Raw genomic sequence first — 23,033 nt, 5'->3', positions numbered from 1 at the left:
AAATATGTTATATATATATATGTGTGTGTGTGTGTGTGTATAAAAAAATAATAATAATATAATAATAAATAAATAAATATATATATATATATATATATATATATATATATGTATATATATAAACTTAATTAATACATTTGCCAGCTCTAACATACATAATTTGCAACTAGAAAATATAATTTTTTACAAGTACTATTTTATTAAAATTATTAATGTATAATTTATAATATATAATTATAATTTATAATATATATAATTTCATATATTTTTATAAATTTATATTAAAAAATTATATTTTAAATATGTAATTACAAATAAATTTACATTTTACTACTATAATTATTATTTACTAAATAAATATAACTAATAAATAAATACAACTTTATTCTCAGACATAATAAATAAACACAAAGATGTTTTTAGCAATTCCACCACTAAATTATTAGGTAGAAATGCATCTAAACTTCTAAACTGAAATTCACATTTATTTATTTAATTTTGTGCATTTTTAAGGGATGGACCTAAACGTTTACTCTTTATGGCTGATGTAAGTGAAACATAACAGTATATCTTTTTTACTGATGTACATGCGTTCATGACCTCAAGGCTAGATTATTGTAATGCTCTACTGGGTGGTTGGGTATTTTTAAAAATGTTCATGAACTCGCTGGCGCCTCCTACAGGATGACTGAGGAACTGCACCCAATGAAGGTCTGAAAGACACACAAATAAGCATACAGGGATAAAAAATAAACTTGGTCACTTTTAGCCATTTATAGTGATAACCGTTTTACCATTTCAAAAATTAATTTAATGGAGAGTGTCATTTTCTACCGTCTTTCTAAAGTATGTTAAATTAGTTGATGTTGAATGGAGAATGTAGTAAAATGAAAATTCACCTTTAAATATTAACTCAACAACATAAATATTAACTCAACAACATGAACATAATGTATTATAAAGACAAAAGAGTACCACTCACTTGTATCTCTGTGTCCATGAAACTACAAGTGGGGTCAAAAAACTGATATGCTGTTTCAGATCTTCATAAACTCTCATTTTATTTTGTCAGTGCTATAAACGTAAGAGAAGGGCTTTCCAGTACAGTTTAAAGGTTTATAAATGTACACACACACACACACACACACATACACATTCATACATGCATAAACACATACACATACACTGACACACACAGACACACACATACATACATAAATACATTCATGCACATATACACATACATACAAATTATATTTTGTTTGCATCCACACAAATTTGCAGTTCACAAAACATTAGATTTTGCACTTCAGGAATTTTGGGAGTGACATTTATCAGTGCACTGGATATTGCAAATTGCTTTATGTTCTAATCACAAGCATTTCCTATGGCACATAAACATAAAACCTTTAAAACTAATATATTATCTCTCTAACTAACATCTCTCAATGTCAGTGTTTCACAGGGGAAATGACATCACAGCCGGAGCGAGAGCTGAGCTCGGGTCAGAACCTCACTGTGGATTTGTGGGTAATCTGGACGTTGATCCAGAACCTGCACAGAACAAACACTGATGACATCAGACACTTTCTGTGGAAGCTTGTTTCCGCTACTGAATGAAAAATAAAAAAGGTAATTGTGACTTTTTATCTCAGAATTGCGTGATATAAAGTCAGAATTATGTGCTATAAAGTCAGAATTGTGTGATATAAACATGCAATTGTGAGAAATAAACTCGAAATTCTGACTTTTTAGTCTGACAACTGTGTTATAAAGTCAGAATTGTGAGATATAAACATGCAATTGTGAGAAATAAACTCGAAATTCTGACTTTTTAGTCTGACAACTGTGTTATAAAGTCAGAATTGTGAGATATAAACATGCAATTGTGAGAAATAAACTCGAAATTCTGACTTTTTAGTCTGACAACTGTGTTATAAAGTCAGAATTGTGAGATATAAACATGCAATTGTGAGAAATAAACTCGAAATTCTGACTTTTTAGTCTGACAACTGTGTTATAAAGTCAGAATTGTGTGATATAAACATGCAATTGTTAGAAATAAACTCGAAATTCGTACTTTTTAGTCTGACAACTGTGTTATAAAGTCAGAATTGTGAGATATAAACTCGAAATTTTGACTTCTTTCTCAGAAATGCTTGTTTGTTATAAAGTCAGAATTGTGAGATATAAACATGCAATTGTGAGAAATAAACTCGAAATTCTGACTTTTTAGTCTGACAACTGTGTTATAAAGTCAGAATTGTGTGATATAAACATGCAATTGTTAGAAATAAACTCGAAATTCGTACTTTTTAGTCTGACAACTGTGTTATAAAGTCAGAATTGTGAGATATAAACTCGAAATTTTGACTTCTTTCTCAGAAATGCTTGTTTATATCTCGCAATTCTGATGTTATAACACAATTGCAAGTTATAAAGTCAGAATTACGAGATATAAAGTCAGAATTGCGAGATATAAAGTCAGAATTATGAGATATAAAGTCAGAATTGCGAGTTATAAAGTCAGAATTGCGAGTTATAAAGTCAGAATTGCGAGTTATAAAGTCAGAATTGCGAGTTATAAAGTCAGAATTGTGAGAAATAAAGTCAGAATTGCGAGTTATAAAGTCAGAATTGCGAGTTATAAATTCAGAATTGTGAGAAATAAAGTCAGAATTGCGAGATATAAAGTCAGAATTGCGAGATATAAAGTCAGAATTGTGAGTTAAAGTCAGAATTGCGAGATATAAAGTCAGAATTGCGAGATATAAAGTCAGAATTGTGAGTTAAAGTCAGAATTGCGAGATATAAAGTCAGAATTGTGAGATATAAAGTCAGAATTGCGAGATATAAAGTCAGAATTTTGAGTTCAAGTCAGAATTGCAAGATATAAAGTCAGAATTGCGAGATATAAAGTCAGAATTGTGAGTTAAAGTCAGAATTGCGAGATATAAAGTCAGAATTGCGAGATATAAAGTCAGAATTGTGAGTAAAAGTCAGAATTGCAAGATATAAAGTCAGAATTGCGAGATATAAATTCAGAATTTTGAGTTCAAGTCAGAATTGCGAGATATAAAGTCAGAATTGCGAGAAATAAAGTCAGAATTGCGAGATATAAAGTCAGAATTGTGAGTTAAAGTCAGAATTGCGAGATATAAAGTCAGAATTGCGAGTTATAAAGTCAGAATTGCGAGATATAAAGTCAGAATTGCGAGATATAAAGTCAGAATTGCGAGTTATAAAGTCAGAATTGTGAGAAATAAAGTCAGAATTGCGAGATATAAAGTCAGAATTGTGAGTTAAAGTCAGAATTGCGAGATATAAAGTCAGAATTGCGAGTTATAAAGTCAGAATTGCGAGATATAAAGTCAGAATTGCGAGATATAAAGTCAGAATTGCGAGTTATAAAGTCAGAATTGCGAGTTATAAAGTCAGAATTGTGAGAAATAAAGTCAGAATTGCGAGTTATAAAGTCAGAATTGCGAGATATAAAGTCAGAATTGCGAGATATAAAGTCAGAATTTTGAGTTCAAGTCAGAATTGCGAGATATAAAGTCAGAATTGTGAGTTAAAGTCAGAATTGCGAGATATAAAGTCAGAATTGCGAGATATAAAGTCAGAATTGTGAGTTAAAGTCAGAATTGCGAGATATAAAGTCAGAATTGCGAGATATAAATTCAGAATTTTGAGTTCAAGTCAGAATTGCGAGATATAAAGTCAGAATTGCGAGATATAAAGTCAGAATTGTGAGAAATAAAGTCAGAATTGCGAGATATAAAGTCAGAATTGTGAGTTAAAGTCAGAATTGCGAGATATAAAGTCAGAATTGCGAGTTAGAAAGTCAGAATTGCGAGATATAAAGTCAGAATTGCGAGATATAAAGTCAGAATTGTGAGAAATAAAGTCAGAATTGCGAGATATAAAGTCAGAATTGCGAGATATAAAGTCAGAATTGCGAGTTATAAAGTCAGAATTGCGATATATAGGCAGAATTGCGAGATATAAAGTCAGAATTGCGAGATATAATGTCAGAATTGTGAGAAATAAAGTCAGAATTGCGAGATATAAAGTCAGAATTGCGAGTTATAAAGTCAGAATTGCGAGTTATAAAGTCAGAATTGCGAGTTAGAAAGTCAGAATTGCGATATATAGGCAGAATTGCGAGATATAAAGTCAGAATTGTGAGAAATAAAGTCAGAATTGCGAGTTATAAAGTCAGAATTGCGAGATATAAAGTCAGAATTGTGAGTTAAAGTCAGAATTGCGAGATATAAAGTCAGAATTGCGATATATAAAGTCAGAATTGCGAGATATAAAGTCAGAATTGTGAGATATAAAGTCAGAATTGTGAGTTAAAGTCAGAATTGCGAGATATAAAGTCAGAATTGTGAGATATAAAGTCAGAATTGCGATATATAAAGTCAGAATTACGTGATATAAAGTCAGAATTGCGAGTTATAAAGTCAGAATTGCGAGATATAAAGTCAGAATTGCATGATATAAAGTCAGAATTGCATGATATAAAGTCAGAATTGCGAGTTATAAAGTCAGAATTGCGAGATATAAAGTCAGAATTGCATGATATAAAGTCAGAATTGCGAGTTATAAAGTCAGAATTGCGAGATATAAAGTCAGAATTGCATGATATAAAGTCAGAATTGCATGATATAAAGTCAGATTTGTGAGAAATAAAGTCAGAATTGCGAGATATAAAGTCAGAATTGCGTGATATAAAGTCAGAATTGTGAGAAATAAATGTTTTATTCTGTGGAAACAAGCTTCCATAAATTTTTTAGCATCTAATCGCTTTCAAAATGGAGAAAATCAAGTGCCACCCTACAGTAGAATATCCCAAATATATTCACAAATACATCACATTATAGAAAGACGAATATGCATTTCCTAGAGTTGTGAGGTTTACAAACCTGCCGACACACATCAACAGCCCGCGTGTAATCCCTGCACTTCAGACAGTTGAAGGCGAGACGGAATCCTGCGGATGAGAATCCAGTGCAACAGTTGTAAAGGCAGATTATGATGTTCATGCTCTTATTTTCACAGGAATAATAAAGTCCCACCGACTGCAGGATCGACTCTGTTGCTGTACTTCCAGGCCAGTTCATATTGCAGCGCTGCATCTCTGTATCTCTGCTCGTTCTCCATCATCACACCAAGATACTCGTACGCTTTACAACACAACTGAGTGAAAAATGTTATTTTATGCTGAGAAAAGCCAAGCAAAAACAACTGATCATCCATTATCATATTACTAGCTCAAAATAGTTTTATCTTAGACAGACTTCTATTTTTCTTTATTTTCTTTGTTTTATAAGCATATTCTATATATATATATATATATATATATATATATATATTCATGTTATATATTATATTACATTTATTTCACTTTTATTTACTATATTAATATTCCTTATTTACTATTAATTACATTGACTAACTATGCATTTTTAAAAAGTATCTCAAAACACGTTTGTTCACTAGGGCCTTGATTTATTTTATTGTTGCGTTTCATTTTATCATCTTATTTCTATTATGCATGAATGTATGTTTTTCTTTTCTGTGAATGCACACATGTATTTCTCTTCAGTAAAGCACTTTTGTAAACACTGTTTTAAAAAAGGTGATGTATAAATAAAGCTTACTTACATATTTACTTTCTCAGGTGTAATAAACACAAAAATGACATTAGTATGAACAAATGTCTGTGCAAACTTCAAAACTGAAGTTGACATTAACATTTTGTGTGCATTTTTAAGACTCAAACAAAGAAGGTAAACTGTTTATTGCTGATTTCAGCCAATCGAACATGAGCAAACACAAACCTTATTATGTCGTATGCAGCTGTCCAGCAGTTTGTGCACGTGATTGTATTTTCTCATCTTTATGTACATGTCAGCCAAGATCAGGCATGCGTTCTCTAAGTGATCAGCATTTGCATCGGTCCACTCCATCCGGGTGAGGCGTTTGAGGAAGTTTCTGGCTCTGGGAATCTGTTTCAGCTGAAGGAAAGCTTGAGCCATCGCGAGCAAAGATGCCTCCAACATCAGCTGCAGATCAGGAGAGCATTTCATTCAGAACACACATTAAAACAGAAGTAATGGAATTGCAACATGCCATAAGTGTGTGTGTGTGTGTGTGTGTGTGAGTGTGAGTGAGTGAGTGTATATTTTATATATATATATATAATTTTTTTCTTTTCTGTTTTCATCTTAATTTTAGTTAAATTGTTTTTACTTTTTTTTTTAAAGTTACTGTTTTGTTTTTGTTTTTTTACATTTTACAGTTTTTTTTATTCATTTTTATTTGAGCTTCAGTTTTAGTTAAATGATATTGCAGTTATCTTTTATTTTATTTCAAGTAACAAAAATGCCTTTTTTATGGTTTTAGTGATCACACTGTAGATTAGGGTCCAATTCTCATTAACTTTAACTTTTGCCTCAATAAACTCCAAATTACTGCTTATTAATAGTTAAGGTAGTTATAAGTTCAGGTATTGGGTAAAATGAAGGGATGTAGAATACAGTCATGCTTTAATATGTGCTTTATAAGTACTAATAAACAGCCAATATCCTACTAATATGCATACTAATAATCAACTAGTTAATAGTGAGAATTGGACCTTAAACTAAAGTGATACCGTTTTAGTTTTAGTTAACTATAATAATCCTGTAAGAAGACACTGACGTATAGGAATACTTCAGGATCATGAGACTATAAAGAGAATCACATTTTAAGACAGTCTCAAGAAGAAGGGTAAAGTAATCTGCAACATCGAACAATGTACAAAATACATCCATAAATATAATATGCATAAAGATCATGATTAGTCACTTCCTGAAAAGAAAAACAACACACATCAATGTCAGTGCTTTAGTCTCCAAATGTTAAAGACTAAATGAAAGAGTTGTCTTGTGTGCGAAACAAGCCTGATATAGAACTTTAAGAGACCTAGCAGTGACTTTAGCGTCTTACGTTGTTGGTCAGCGTGTCTGTGAGCTCCAGCACGGCTCTCTCCACATGTCTGTCCTCTTTACTGTAGATCCGACAGAGGTTAGACAGCAGCCGGAGCTTGTCCTGCTCAGATTTACAGCGCGGGCGAAACATCGACAGCAGATTTTGAGCTGTGCTCAGTCTCTTCTCATTCTCTGACTCGCTGCAGGAGAAACAATCACAGGTAACAGACATGAAATCATCTGAACATCTGAAAACACAGACTTCATTGGTTCTTCTGACCTCAAGTGCTTTGGTCCTTCATCTAAAACATCCCTGTCAGGGTTCAGGCAGATCTGGACCATCAGTTCTACGGCGGGTTCTCCCCAGTCCGCGTCTCCTCGGGCCCGGTTCAGGTGCGTCAGGGCCTCGGTCACATGGTAAGTGTGCCTGAGGTCAACCATCACACCAACAGCCAATCACTCTCTTATAAAGACCATTGAGAATAAAGGCCTCGTTCACACCAAGAACGATAACTATATTAGCGGACGATATCGTGTTTATTCTAAGCGCATGCTTAGATGGATTCTGATTGGCTCTCAATTTTGCAATGTTGCATCAGCTGCAACAACAACAAAAAATCGTTCTGAAAGTGATTCCAACGATATGCATAACGTCTGTGCCGTTATTGTTATAGCTGTGGTGTGAACTCCGCTATTCTTTATTACTGAGAAAGATTTTTAGAACTATATCTTTATCGTTCTCTTTATAGTTATCGTCCTTGGTGTGAACGGGGCTTAAGAATACTTTGAGGACACATTTAGAAATAATAATGAATTGCCCTCTATTAGTTATTCTAGATTAGAAATGAAAACACAGGCAATGAACTTTACATGAACATGAACTTTAGCAAATTACATTTTCTCTTTCTAAAAAAAATTCAAAGTATGTTCGAATGAATCTCACAGAATCATTGAAATGTCTGTCATGTTTTAATTATAAATAAAATAAAATAAATAAATAAATTATTGTAAAATTATATAGCACAAGGATAAAAAAAAATTAGGAGAATTTTATTATTTTTTATGAACTTGACACACAAACAAGGTACATTATCTCTTTCTAAAAATTATCAGAATGTAAAAGTCATATTTGTCCTATAAATCAAATTAAATATATATATATATTAAATTATATAGCACAAAAAAATGTAGCACAATTTTAGGACCATTAAGATTTTTTATATTTTGTTTTCATGGACTTTGACAAATGACTCACAAATACAATTTTCTAAAAAATGAATAGACTGTGACAAAAACAAAGATATAAATCATATTAAGTCATTTTACCTATAAATTTAATGGTAGGAATGAATGAATGAATGAATGAATGAATGTATATATATATATATATATATATATATATATATTCGAAATTCGAATTAAAAATGAAAATTTTAATTAAATGAAAATTTAGCAGAAATTATTTCTTAGGACTATGACATTTTTTTGTGTGATTTTTTTTGTAATTAAAAGAATTACTGAAAAAAATTGCTCAAAATGGTAATGGTCCTTAAAAAATATTTTCAGCTTAATTTTTATTTTGAATTGTTTTTTTCTTAGTTTGATGTGAAATGGTTAAACTTCATGATAAACAAACTTCTCTACCATCCTTAATCTTTTCAATAGACTATTGTTCACTGACCAGAAGTAAAACCCCTTGCAGTAATTAAAGCCCGGTTCTCTGACCGACAGCAGACAGAACTTTTCACACGCCTTAAAAACAGACTGGACGTCGTCTAGTTTCCCCATCCTGCGCAGAATGTGTAGAAACTTGGCCATGGCATGAAAGTTGTCTACAGTAAATGGAAACAGACATGAAATATTTGAATGTAATAATTATGTTTGAGTTATGTCAGAAACACACCTGGGTTTCGCTCCATTATACAAGCATACATCTTGACTGCTTCCTCTTTTTGGTTCTTCCAAAATAATGTATCAGCCAACAGCTGAGGATAAAAACAAACACACAGTCAAACCAAACATTATTCATTTTACTAGTGTGTGCAGGACACTATAGTTCATATTAGTGAGAATAGCAAAATAAAGTAAACTGTGACATATTATACCCAAAAATGCAGTAAAATGTATACGAATGTGGGACCAAAAATGATTCGGACACTTTGAGCTGATCATGTTTTGCTGGAGTGTTTTGTCTTTAATTGATAATGCTCTTTTTACACACAGACTGAACAAAATGAAGCATTGCTTGGTGATTGGTTGAGCTAAACTGGTATTATCTAATTGTGTAGTTAAATTTAACAGCTGACAGATATTCAACATAATTCATGTGTGAGACAGTCTAACAGAAGGACGGACAAAACCAGTCAAATATCAACTGAGTTCATAACTCTGAGTTCTGCTCATATTTTAGTACCATTTTCTAAACTATAGCGAATAAACTGATAATGTGAGAAATGTTGAAGGAGTCTGAATAAAATAAATAAAGTTTGTTTTTGAGATTCAATGGATAAATCTCATTTGGAAAACAATACCATTGAGGCAGCGGTGTGGTTGTGGTTGAGCTGCAGGATCTTCTCACACAGTTCCCCGCTATAGTCCAGTTTCTGATGATCATAGTGTAACTGAGCGAGATGAAAGATGATCTGCAGGTGGACAAAATGTGACATAGTAAAACATTCCCTCCAAATCTCACGACTACATTCACTGACTGACCTCTTCATTGTCTGGGCTGTGATTTAAAGCGTCTGTATAGTGTTGTTTGGCCATTTCCAGGTCGTGTCTGAGGGTAAACTCATGAGCCCAGTCACAACAGATGGACGATAACAACTTCCTCTCTTCCTCTAATTCCGCTGGATGCTCATTTGTAACACGGCAAACTACTTTCTGCTGGATATCATGTGCCTGACAGAAGAGCAAAAAGACACTTATATTTGTTTGCACATAAAAAACCTGCCTCAACAATGCTAACACGTTGCAATCCACTTGTTCTTCATGTCAGAAGTAGCACGTTTGCTTGAAGTACATCAGAAACTGAACGGGGCATCAGTTTATTCTCAGGAATTGGTGCGACGTTGTAGACAGCATCACTGTCTGCTTTTGTTGCGTCGTGTCGTGCCGCTTGCGTATCAACACCGTTTTAAAGGGAAAAAGAATCGCTCCGACAGAAAACATCCGTTACTGATGTTATTTCTATGGCTGTGTCCAAAAATCGCCTCTTATACCGTTAAATAAGGCACTATTTGAGGGAACATCCATTTGTGGTGGTGTCTGAACCCATAGTAGACGTTATCGAGTGCACTCATTCAATCCCAGAACGCACCGCAATAACAAGTGCACAACCGATGTACGCTCAACAGCTAGAGAATACCCATAATGCACTGTGAGAGTCGCGTGCCGAATGAATTGCCGTGTCTGACCAGAAGATGGCGCACACACCTGAATCATCCATCCATCCATTTTCCAAACCGCTGGTCCAATGTGGGTACAGCGTAATATCACACAGGAATAAATTCCGCTTAATAGGTTGGTTTCACGTGACGTCACGCTGCTGCATCGCGAGAGCGCGAAATTCAGATGGAGGGCAGGAAGTGAAATAGCTGAGGATCTGCCGTCTGAGAAAATGCCAATGTTTTGTGTAGTTTACGGCTGCTCCAATCGTTCTAATCGAGAAAAGGGAAAGGGTTTTTATAGAGTACTGAAGACTGTCACTCATAAAGGTGAGAAATGTAAAAAGCTCACAGAACAACGCCGTAAAAAAGTGGATTTTTAACGTAAGTTACGTCTGCGGTCGGGTGGAGCAGAGTCTGTTAATGCCTGTGTCTGCAGCGATCACTTCGTCGGAGGTATGTTAGCTAGCCAACGTGTTTTTTGTGTCTGTGTTTATATAGCATTAGGTTGTCGTTAAATGCTCATTTACTTACTCATTTACTGTCAGTGAAACGTGACCCAATTCCGATTTTTTGCTCATATGTGACACAGATCCGATGTGTTCTATGACAGTGTAAACAGGAAAAAAAACGCATGCATTCAGATATTTCGAGATCGGTTTCAGGCCTCATTCATATGTGGAAATAAATCGGATATGTGCCAGTGCGACTGTCATGTAAACAGGCAGATCGGATTATCCGAGGCATTAGGCGACGTCTCCGCGGTTAAAGCCAATATTTTAAACACAATATGCTCCCACCAGTCCTGAGATCTCTCTCACACACAATAACTGAAGCATATGTGCAATGATGGCACTTTTCGTCCTCCTCCGCCTCATAATCATGATGATGTTTGGTGAACTTCGCATATATCGCAGAGCTAGGATCAAGCATATTTCGCGTTCGTCCATCTGTGTAAGATAATTTAGCCCTTTAAGCATGCGCGATGTTTCAGATAGTATGGCAAGTGTAAATACATGAATCAGATATGGGTCAGAGTTGAAAAAAACGTGTAAACGGACGGTCAAAAAATCAGCTAAAGGGACAATACGGACACTCCGCAACGGTTTCAAATAATTATTAAACAACAAGAACAAACGATTTAATTCACTTCCTCTAGTGAACTATATTAGTGGACTAATGTAGGGAATAGTGAATGAGGGTATAGGATTTCAAACACAGCCTATGATTTAGCTGCGCCACCATGCTACACATTTGCATAATGCCCGCCTACTGGCTGCTTGCTTTTGCCACCACTGACCAATCAACAATAGACTGCACCAGCTGACCAATCAGAACAGACTGGGCTTTTCAGAAAGGCAAAACAGGAACTTTAAACCGAGCGTTTCAGGCACAGGGTTGTAGCAGCAATGTACAGTATAAGAAAAATGTTCTTTTAACTGTAAATAATGTAAATGTATTCTAGCAGACCCCGAAAACTTGTAAATAAACATATGGGCACCTACTGTTGGAAATAACTTTGAAAATACTCACAAACCTTTTGCACGGCGTCCAGAGCGGACTCGTTCTTGGCCCATAGCACTTTTACTAACACTCGTAAGACTTTTACATCATTCATCATTGTAGTCAATGCAGTATCTGCAAAAGCAGAGAAAATAAATCAATCTGAGAACAACAGTACCTGTTTCTCATGGCATTCAGTCATGTTTATTTGAGTTGTAAGTACTAGGTTGATGTTCCAAGGCGTTCTCCAGGACCTGCTGAGCTTCCTCCAGTCGTTTGAGTTTAAGAAGCAGTTCGGACAGCTCAATACTCAAACAACAGTCCAGCGCATCGGTCTTCAGAGCCGTCTCATAGTAGCTCACCGCCTGAAACATGAGAAACAAACCCTTCCTTTAACTGTTCTCAGAGTAAATGTCCTCTGTAAACCTGTAGAAGCCACTTACCTTGTGATACTCATGAGCCTTCACTAAAGCCTGGCCTATTTTCTTGGCTAATGTGTCTTCAGGAGCAATCTTCTCTACTTCTTGGTAGATCTTGACCGCTTCCTCTGGCTTTAAGAACAAGATATTTTTTTATAGTTCATTAAGATTTTGTGAGATGTTTGGTACTGAGAAGCCAAATGAAAATCCCAGAACATGAAATATATACCTGGTGTATGTTCATGAATGCATCAGCCAGCAAAATGCTCGTATGAGGTCCTGGAAGCTGCTCACTTATTTCTCTGAAACATTTTTAGCTTAAAATGGCAAGTAAACTTCCACATGCTTTAGCAAAAACATACTTTTTTAAAGATACTAAAGAAGTTTTCTTACAGTTTTAGAGTGAAACTCATGTCACCCATATTTCAAAAGAAATAGTTAAAAGAAATATGATTTTTTTTTTACATTGTGACATTGTTTATTTTACCCCAAATTCAAATTTCTGATTTTTTTTGTAAATTATCCTCAATAGTGATTCTCATTAGATTGGAATAAATATTTTTTTCCTCTAAATGCACTTACACTTTTGTGAAAAAAAAAAGAAAAAGATTTTTTGTCAAGATATTTTTAATTAAACAGTAAAAATGACTGTAATCAGCATAAAACAAAAAATAAGAGTAAAGTAAATATTTCATATTATTAATTTACATATAAATATTCATTTACAGCAGGAAAATAAATATCACCATTACAATATCTTATGATCATAAAAATAATTTATTCTAAAATTTAAAAAAAATTTCTTACGATTTTGAGAAAATGACGTGGACATGACCTGTCACTCATAAACGATGTACGTAGAGTTCTCACCTGTAACATGCAATGTAAAGCTTCTTGTTTCTTTTCCTCTCCAGGTAAATGCGAGCCATCTTCTCGCGGGCTTGGATGTAGGTTGGTTCAGTATGCAGAATGTTTTGCAGGATGGCCACAGCGGCGTCCACATCATCTCTCCCCAAAGCCAGATCCACATTAGCCAGCATGACACGCGTCTCCTCTGGTGTCCCTTTGAAGAGCAGAATGGCGTCTTGCAGAACTTTAGTGGCCTCGTGCTGAGGGAAGAGAACGTTTCACAGCATTCTTAAGACACAAGAGAGCTCAGAGGGGGCTGGTTGGTTCAAATGGTTTTTTTTAATCATTTTTGGGTATTCCTTTGGTCAGTGTTGGGGAAAGTTACTTTGTAAAGTAATGCATTACAATATTGCGTTACTCCCTTAAAAAGTAACTAGCAGCTGTGCTTAAGGCTGTGCTCAGAATATCAATACAACGATACATCGTCATGAACTCCTGACGATGCGCGTATCGATACAGCAGCTGCCGTATCGATACTGTTGTGCTTGTGTAGCCAATTCAGGGCTCGAATTTCGGCGCGGGTATTGCGCATAATTTGAATCATTCCTACACTTTAGCATGTAGATTGTATGAGTAAATTAATCCACACAGACTATACAATCAGATCAGTCATTTTAAAACTTTCTGCGAGACGCAATTTCATAAAGAGCGTGAAGCCTTGTTTGTACTTTCGCCTGGCTCCGCAGCGCGAGTCTCCGCTGCCTGCACACACACCTCTCCAAACGAACGAGGCGTTTATACTCGACGCGCTCACAAACAGCTCGCGAGTAACAAAAGTTATTTTTCGAGGATTATATCACTTTAACAAACAAAAACAAGCAAAATTATGTCAAACATTTCAGTCTTGTTGAGTATCCTCTAAACACAGTCGGTTATGTCTTCAGCATAAAACGCATGATGGGACAGTATAATGAAATCAGGATCCGTGCACTAGCTCTTAAAGTGACAGAAGCCATAATGTGTCTGTCATTAATATTGTTGTCAAAACAACAAAAGAATTTGTATTAATAGCCTATGTATTTAATTTAGTCAGGACTAAAATACTACCCAGTGTTATTTTGCATTTGATTACTTTATTCAGTTTCTAGTATTTCTGAATACTAGTGCTAGACCTATTCAAAAAGTTTTCTCTTTATTGGTAGGCTATCTTTATTCTATTGTATTTATTTGCGCTACTGAAGGAAGAGCCATTTTTAGCTTTTTTGTGACAAGTTTTTTATTTCATTTAACTCTTCATTTTTTTATGACAAAAACTAAATAGTTTTTCAGTGATCACAACTGTTATAACACTGGTTATACAATAAACATATATTACTGTTACTATGAAATTCAAATTGATCCATATCGTGATACGTATCGTATCGTGGCTTTAGTATTGTGATGCGTATCGTATCGTAACATTGTTGGTGATACACAGCCCTAGCTGTGCTGCCATTCTGGATAACGAAAGAATGGGATGCAGGAGAAAAAAAGTTTAACATTTCTTTACCAATAAAAACAAAAAATCTATAGCCATTTTTGCTTATGGTGTAACTGAAACACCAAAGGTCAGAAGCAAGTATATTGGTCAATAAAGTGAGATTAAATGCATAAGAATGTATGTTTTATTTAACATATTTAGTTATTGTAGGTTTGCATAGTATTCTGATTCTGCATTTCCCTGATTCTATTCATTTTGAGGAATATTGAATCTTTTTTTTGTGTGCAAGTGAGATGAGTAAATGCTCACATTTAGTCTAGAACTACAATAACCATCATGTTCACACACAACGCCTCTGCACTTCGATTTGTCTCAATATGAGGACAAGAGAGCTGTCAGTCAAGAAATGGGAAAACAATGTAATCTGTGTTACTTATTTGAAAAAGTAACTCAGATATTTTGTTGTAAATTTTAAAATGTGTTACTTTACTAGTTACTTGAAAAAGTAATCTGATTACATAACTGAAGTTACTTGTAATGAGTAACTCCCAACACTGCCTTTGGTGAAAGTGCAGACTGGACCTGTTGTCCGTTGAGTCTCAGGGCCTCTGTGAGCTCCAGGTACACAGACACCCGCTCACTGCTGGAGACTGAAGACTGCGGGCCCTCTGAGGGCCTGCGGACCCCTGCCATGTTCATTGTGATGTTCAGGCACTGAATAGCGTTCTTCAGGTCTCCAGACCTCAGCAGAGCACGAGATTTGAGCAGATTGAACTGGACTCGATCTCGAACCTGTAAAAGAAAAAAGACATGAGCTCAAGATATAAACACACAAATACCGGAGGTCCAGTTACACTACCGTTCATAAGTTCATAAAGAAATTCATACTTTTATCTAAAACCCGTTAAGACAAGACATTTCGCTAGGCGGCCATCTTTGAAATGCCGCTCGGGGTGCAAGTGCAGCTCCTTTCTCTTTGAATGGGGAAACATCAAATTCAGATGCACTGACATGTCAAATAAAATAAAAACAAAGGGGGAAAAAAGGCTTCTCCAAATACAGTGCATTTCACACAAGAAAAAACAATGTACTTGACTGAACAAGATGCTCCTCTTTCACCTGGAAGTTGATGCTGACTCCAGCCTCCAGGCAGCTCAGACACGAGCCGTGGTCTCCAGCCTTCAGGTGCAGTCGGGCCTGCAGAAGGTGGATCTCCGGCGCGGTCGGCTCGCTCGCCATGCACAGGTTCAGAAGCTGCTGGGCTGTCCTCTGATCGCCTGCAGAGGCATTCTGGGATTGTTATCACTGCAGCGTTTATCATAACCTCAGGTGACGCATTTAAATGTTCCTCTATCTCGACACACTTGCCTAGAAGGAACTTGACGTAGGCCATATAATAACAGCTCGCTGACATGCCAGGAACGGCTTTGACGATTGTTTCTAAGATCATATTTGCGTGTTTGAGCCAAAATGGTGGAGTTTGTCCAGGAATGAGGAGAAAATCCTGTGAAATCACACAAAAAAAAATAACTAATTGACTAATTCCAGAAGTAAAAATCCTCTTTTCTTACATTTGCATTAATGCATCTGGCAGATTCCTTTATCTAAAGGGACTTACACTGCATTACATTTTTATCAGTTCTTGCATTCCCTAGTAATCGAACCCACGACCTTGATTTTGCTAATGAATTGATATAGGATATAATACCTGCTTGGACTCCAGGTGTATGCGCACTATTCGCAGGAGGAAATTGAGGTCGAGCATCTGCAGGTATTCGACACCATAATTTAAGCCACGGAGAGCAGAGAAATGAAGCTCTGCGGAGTCTTTCAGAAACTGTATCACCGTCTCCTCGTCTGCTTTCTGCTTCCTGGACAAAATGGCCTTCAGCAGAGCAACTTCCTGTTTAATCAAACATATGTTCATCACAGTTACACTACACTACTAAAGGCATAATCAGGGTTAATTATCACATATCTAAACATTTCCTGAATACGGTCTAATGCCACTACTAAAGGTGTGTAATAAGTAGAGAGTCTGTTTATAGAAATTGTTATTTTTCAGCTTTTTACCGCTACGTTTCCAAGAGACTCCAGCACTTCGCAGAAGAACGCGAGCTGTTGGGCGGCTTCTTCAAGATGATCACACATCAGCTGGCATTTGATCGTGCCTATGAAGATAAAATATGTCAATGCATAGATTTATGTGTCTATACTATAGCAACATTTGGAACTTAACAGATTTAAAATGAAGCCTGTTTTCGGACTATTAAGATTTTTTTTGCAACTTGACAATTTAAATGACAATTAAAAACATATTCCATCAAATCCACGTTACAAAACTCTCCTTCTTATTACTGTAATAGCATAATGAAAATAATCTTCCAACACAATAAGGTCCCATTAGTTAACATTAACAATGAGCAATACATTTGTTGCAGTTTGTCAACAGTTAATAAAAATAAAATAGTTTATTGTTAGTTCATGTCAGCTCAGTTTGACATTGCATTACAGTTTTGTACAGTGATGATAATATTGCTGCCTGCATGTGACGATACTGTACCTACTAATGCGGATGTGCATTTGGGGTCTGTTTGCAGTGCTGTAGAGTAGCATTTATGTGCATCTTTATTCTTGTCTTGGAGACTGAGCAGATCGCCGAGCTCACAGAGGACATCAGACGCCGCTGGTGCTCGTGACGAAACCCGACGCATAAACACAGTCAACATCTGAAGGATCTCGGTGTTGTGTCCACACTGCAGTGGGGGAGAACGATTATGGAGCTTTTCAGAGACTATACTGTAACAATCAGGACAGATATTATTATTATTATTGTTGTTTTTACTATTGGTAAATCTGTTATACTTTACAGCTACTCTCTGGTTTATATTCTCTGGTTCATATGCTTCCATTCCCTCACTTAGATACACTTACATTTACACACACACACACACACAGGAATTATCAGAATTGACTTTTGTTGGCAGTAAGCAGAGGTGTAAAGTCCAGGGGTCAGAAAGTAAAAGTCCTGCCATATGTTTATTCCAGCCAGCTGATTTCACTAATTAGTTATCCTGGCTGGAAAACTGTGCTAATTAGCAAATCCAGGTGATTGGAACAAAATACTTGAGGAGGACTTTTACTTTCTGAACCTGGACTTTACAACTCTGGCTGTAAGTTTGTTTGTCCTGTTTATTTTGTATATTAGCACATGAATATAGTGTCACAATTTGTTTTTGCATAATTACAATAAGAATAAATAAATAATAATAAATAAATAAATAATCAGGACGGATAGATTAGTCTCAAGCCAGTGAAACAAGCTCCAAATCAAAAACTAATAGCTCTGAAACGACCCAAGGGCAAGAAGTATCATGGAAACAGACACTTAGGGATGCAAAAAAAGGGATGCGTCCCTGTGAGGACGGTGTGTGTTCAGTGCTAAAGTGTAATAGACAAGCCTGGTTTATAGCACTGACAGTGTATAAGCAGACGTGAATGTTTAGTGATTATATTGAGAGTGATTCGCACCAGTCGGCTGATGGGTGCTGTGATCTCCAGATGCAGGCTGGTATTACCGGGCTCAGAGATCTCAACTGCATTCAATAAAGCTTGAAGACGCTCTTTCACCTGAAATACACAATGGAATAACATTTGTGGGTCATAGACTAATAAGAATGTCTGAGATAAAAGGAAAAGGAAGCTTAATTTTTTTTTTATATGGTTTTCACAGTCTTAGGGTACGTTTACACAACAGCATTTCCCTTTGCGTGTAGACTAGGGTGACCATATTTTAGTTTTCAAAAAACAGGACGGGGGCGTGGTTGATGGGCGGGGGCGTGGTTTGGGGAGGCGTGGTTAAGGGGTGAGGGCATCAAAAAATCAAAAAATACTTGACAAATGCATTCACAACCTTGCAACTATGTTATACTTTAATACATAAAGTAATACATCCTTTCCATTCAATGTTTGGCCCGCAACAATAGAATACTATAAAATAAAAAAAACGTTTAGCTTTTAACACCTTTTACATGACACTATTTCTTTTCATGGCCATACGTTAAAAATCTACTACTAAAATAAAAAATCTACTACACTATTTCAGTAAAAAAACAATTTCAATCCTCCTGATGTTCTCTTGTAGCCTATACTTTCCTTTTGTGGGCTTCTAGGTCACTAGCACCTTTATTTGACACTGACACGTACGTGCCAGCTTTGCAGTTCATGCATTCTGCTTTACACGGATCCCGACCGAAACGAAAACACAGGAATTTTCTCTGTAAATCATCTGTGAATTTACATTTGGGCTTTTTTTTTTTACGCTGTTAGCTACTTACATCTTATCTCATACTTGACCGTAAACTGAAGAGTCGAGTCACGCTGCTAAAATTCTGTGAACGTAAAGTCCGCCTACTTTGATTTGATTGGTCATTTCAAATATTCTGACATTGATGAGCAGTGACAGACCAATGAGGCTGAGATGAACACACACACACAGAGGCCTCTGTATTCTGATGTGCTCTCTGCTTGCCGCTGCGGATTGAAGAACGCACTGATTATAACAAGACGGAGCGAAGCCGAAGCCGGTTTCATATGTTTTGTGTGCAAAGGCAAGCATGTATTTAAAGTACACGCTTAATGGCCCAATGCAAAATAATGAAAACCAGGACATTTTCATCACTTTATAAAAAACAGCCAGGACAAACAGGACAGGACGTGAAAACAGGAAATGTCCTGGGAAAACAGGACATTTGGTCACCCTAGTATAGATGACAACATTGTCAAAACGATCCCCGTTGTTCACACGGATCCACAAAAACGGCTAAAAACGCTCTATTCTGCTGCCAGGCCAGTAGATGGCGATGTCACTTTGTAAAGAAACTACGCGCTTTTAAAGAACACGTTACATGCATGTGCATGACATCACAGTTGTTACAAATATGCGTTTTTGTAGATGAACAGCCAAAACGCATAAAACGTTTTCTGTTTTTAGTTGAAAACTGAAAAATATAACATTATGTTGATTTACAGCATTTTTGAAAAAAAGTTCATGCCTTTATAAAAGTCCCCCAGTAGTCAAAAATTGTATCCCTTAAAACTCACCTTTAATCACCAAAATGACATTTTCAAAAGTTTTTTCCTTGAAAAAGATGTCTTCATGTCTTAAAATATCTTGATTGTAACTCGACTCCCTTGCCTCATTTAGTATTCGCGGTTCTATGCAAATGAGCCCCGCCTCCACTCACTCACTCAGCTCAGAGATCCACTGGTTGACGATCACACGTTGATCTGATTGGTTACAAGGTAGTTTGTGACGTCAGAAACACCAGCGATTTCAAAGCGTGTTTTTGAGACTGTCTTTGGTTCACTGCAGTTTTAAGGAGGAAATACTCAGCAATGGAGTCGACTTATGAATTTACACATGCTTTGTCTTAAAGCATATTAAAAACACCACATAGACACATAAACAACATTAAAAGCTGGATTTTCACCACAGGGGGACTTTAAAATAAGTGCTTTCATAAGTATAGAGTGGTATAAACGATTTAATTCAGTTTTTAAATTACACTTATAAATTAAAAGAAACAGAATTACCATCTCCATATTTCCATCCTTAGCCGCAGCGATAACAGTCATCATTTGAAGAGCTTTCAGATCATGCCCGTCTCTCTCCAGAACTCTACACATTTCAAGCAAAGTCACTGAATAACATCTAAAACTACCTATTCAAATAAAAGCTCAGAGGAACAGTGAACACACACCTCCGGGCGACGTCCTCGGTTTGATCCCAGTCACGCAGAGACATGAACACCTTCATCTTCACGACGAGCGCCGGGCTGAAGTCTGGATGAGAGACTATGATCTGATTGGCAATGTCAAGAGCGCTCTGCTCATTCTGCTTCGCCATGAAGAACTCGATCTGCACGTCAAAGAAACAGTTTAAGTCCCTGTAAGATTCAAAATAGATCATCCGTTTGCTTGTAAAGACAGGTTTTACTTTTCCCATGAGTCCAAATAAATTTCCTGTGTCCTGAACACCGCTGTCAAAGTAACGTATAGCCTGACGTCTGTTCTCTTCCGTGTCAGAGGTCAACACAATCCAGCCCTTGAGAATAAGCCCCTGGTAATAAAGAAAAACAAGTTGTGGCCTTGTGTTTAGTGCAAACCAGCAAGTTTGAATGCAATATTTCCAATTACGCTCTCGCAATCCCCAATATAACAATCTATAACGTTTACTTAATCAATAAAGATTTCACAGCAAAAACATGTGAACCACAAGCTAAAGGTGGACGGTTTTAAACTAGACATATAGCAGAGTGTGCGCCAGCAAAGTTTTGATCATGTTGACATTTAAAGGCCTTTGCGTATAAATATGATACTGTAGACTGTTTAAGATCTTTAAGTTAGTGATGCACGATATATCGGCCACCATATCGGTATCGGCCGATATATATTCATTTTTTATGTTATGGCCCGTTAAAAACATTTGTCCGGTATATTAAAGCCGATAAATAATGGATTATTTCCTTCAGCTGAGACATTTCAGATGCGCACTGTTCAACATGATGGTTTTGAATTGCTTGAAATATGATTGGAATCACTTTGAAAAGGAAAATACAGTAAGTGCAACATGTGCAGCGCAAGTCTGTCATATCGGCTACATAAAATTATAATGAGAACATTATAATTGTGTGCTTGGGGCACGGCTTTTAATGGTGAGAGTTTTGTTTTTGTAATCAGGCTCTCAAAAATTATATAAAAATTTGGATTCAGATTTATCGGCCAATATATCAGTTATCGGCCTTCAAAGAATTATCGGTATCGGCCAAAATGTTCATATCAGTGCATTTCTAATTTCAGTGTCGACTCCTCATGTCCAAACATTCATTGATCGGTCAGAAAGCCGTACAAACCTCTGGTGACGTATCATTGAGTTTCAGCATCCTTTTGACGCATGTTCTGGCTTTGTGGTTCAGCTCCAGGATCCAGTAAATCAGCGCTGCGTAATACAACGCTCTGTCTCCGGCTGTGGATCCAGACAGCTTCAGGTCAGATTTCAGCTCATTCACAGCATCTCGATCTCATGTGGACACAAAAAGACACACATTATCCCTGAATCAATGTTTCATTCAGTTCAGTGTATGTCCTGAGCGGCTGGGTCAGAGTTACCAATGGTTTCGCAACATTTGTGTGCGCACATGAGAGCTACTGTTGAGCACAGAGACAGATGTGGATGATCTTTCAGCTGGACGAGCTCTCGCAAAGCCTCTTGAATGTGACCTGCAATGTATGTGCATGAGCCTTCATCATCATTATCAACTACATCACTATCAGCCATCATATAACATTATACTTTCATAATCATCAACAACTATCATATATACAAAAATAAAATGGAAAATGGAAACACTTAAAAATAAAGGTTCTTTATAGACCTTATTCAGAGCAGCGCCATGATGACAGGTATGGCAACAGCCTCGCTTTCATTCCCGTTAGAAATCAAAGATGGCGCTGCTGTGAATAAGGTCTACTATCGACGGTTTCATGAAGAACCTTTAACATCCATTAAACCCTTCCATTACAAAAAAGGGAGGTTCTTTAACGAGGAAAAATAGGTTCTTTAGATTTTTAAAATGCTCTTCATACTAAGAAAAATTGTTATTTTACCTTCAGACTTTTTTGAGGAACTAAAACGGATCTTCTATGGTATCTCTCCCCTTTTGAAACCTTTATTTATAATAATACATAAATAAAGTCACACTTTAGCCTACCTTCCATCAGAGTTGCGAAAGCTTTGAAGAAACGAAGCACTGGATCATTATTATACAACTTTAAATTCTCCACAGCTGTATTTATGGCATGTCTGAAGCATTTCTCCCTCAAATAATATATAATTAACGGCTGTTGAAGCAAACATCAGTCATTATAACAGTTTACTAAATGTAGGTTTCCATTCAAATATGATAAGAAATGATCGAACATATGAAATCAAAACTTACCAAACACGTTTTATCGTTTTCTGACATATTTTTTTCACGGATAATTAAACTAATTCGAGTTATAATAACGTTAGCGGCGTCAAACAGCACCTGTGATTTAAAATAACGGAAAACTTGCCGTTGCTAGACACCTGCACAGGAATAATAATCAAACACAGATACCACCGCCTATGTTATCGATTCCTAGCGATCTTCTAAGATTGATTACTCACGTCTGTTTAAATAACACTACGGTGTCGAATTTACAAATCGTGGTGTTGTTTTATTTCACTTTTTTATTTGTATCCTTATCCGTTTTCGTCTCGTTAATGTTTGAGTTAAATAGAAAAAGTAAAAAGAAAAGAAAAAGAAAGAAAAGCGAACGGACGAATCCTACTATGGCGAAGGCTTGATGTCACGAGTCGCTCAGACAGAAGTCT

The 23,033-nt window shown here is 36.2% G+C and overlaps 1 protein-coding gene across 1 annotated transcript; it reads right to left on the bottom strand.

Moving 5' to 3' along the window:
- Window positions 1-1,005: 1,005 nt before the first annotated feature.
- On the bottom strand, window positions 1,006-22,641 carry ttc21a (tetratricopeptide repeat domain 21A; the record flags this gene model as incomplete). Its single annotated transcript, XM_084102070.1, has 29 exons — window positions 1,006-1,554; window positions 4,929-4,996; window positions 5,082-5,202; window positions 5,847-6,071; window positions 6,997-7,177; window positions 7,258-7,404; window positions 8,659-8,809; window positions 8,881-8,962; window positions 9,509-9,619; window positions 9,690-9,878; window positions 11,901-12,001; window positions 12,090-12,231; window positions 12,310-12,417; window positions 12,515-12,587; window positions 13,156-13,394; window positions 15,197-15,406; window positions 15,734-15,891; window positions 15,977-16,118; window positions 16,323-16,517; window positions 16,688-16,785; window positions 17,178-17,370; window positions 18,146-18,244; window positions 20,210-20,294; window positions 20,377-20,534; window positions 20,613-20,735; window positions 21,529-21,695; window positions 21,785-21,895; window positions 22,387-22,516; window positions 22,615-22,641. The coding sequence occupies 29 exons, from the start codon at window positions 22,639-22,641 to the stop codon at window positions 1,477-1,479; spliced, it is 3,912 nt and encodes a 1,303-aa protein (XP_083958196.1). The 3' UTR covers window positions 1,006-1,476.
- Window positions 22,642-23,033: the final 392 nt, after the last annotated feature.

This window comes from Abramis brama (assembly GCF_963993115.1).
Source record: "Abramis brama genome assembly, chromosome: 24".
NCBI classification, from domain to species: Eukaryota; Metazoa; Chordata; class Actinopteri; order Cypriniformes; family Leuciscidae; genus Abramis; species Abramis brama.
Note: the sequence above shows the minus strand (reverse complement) of the source record. Positions and strands in the feature narration are given on the sequence as shown.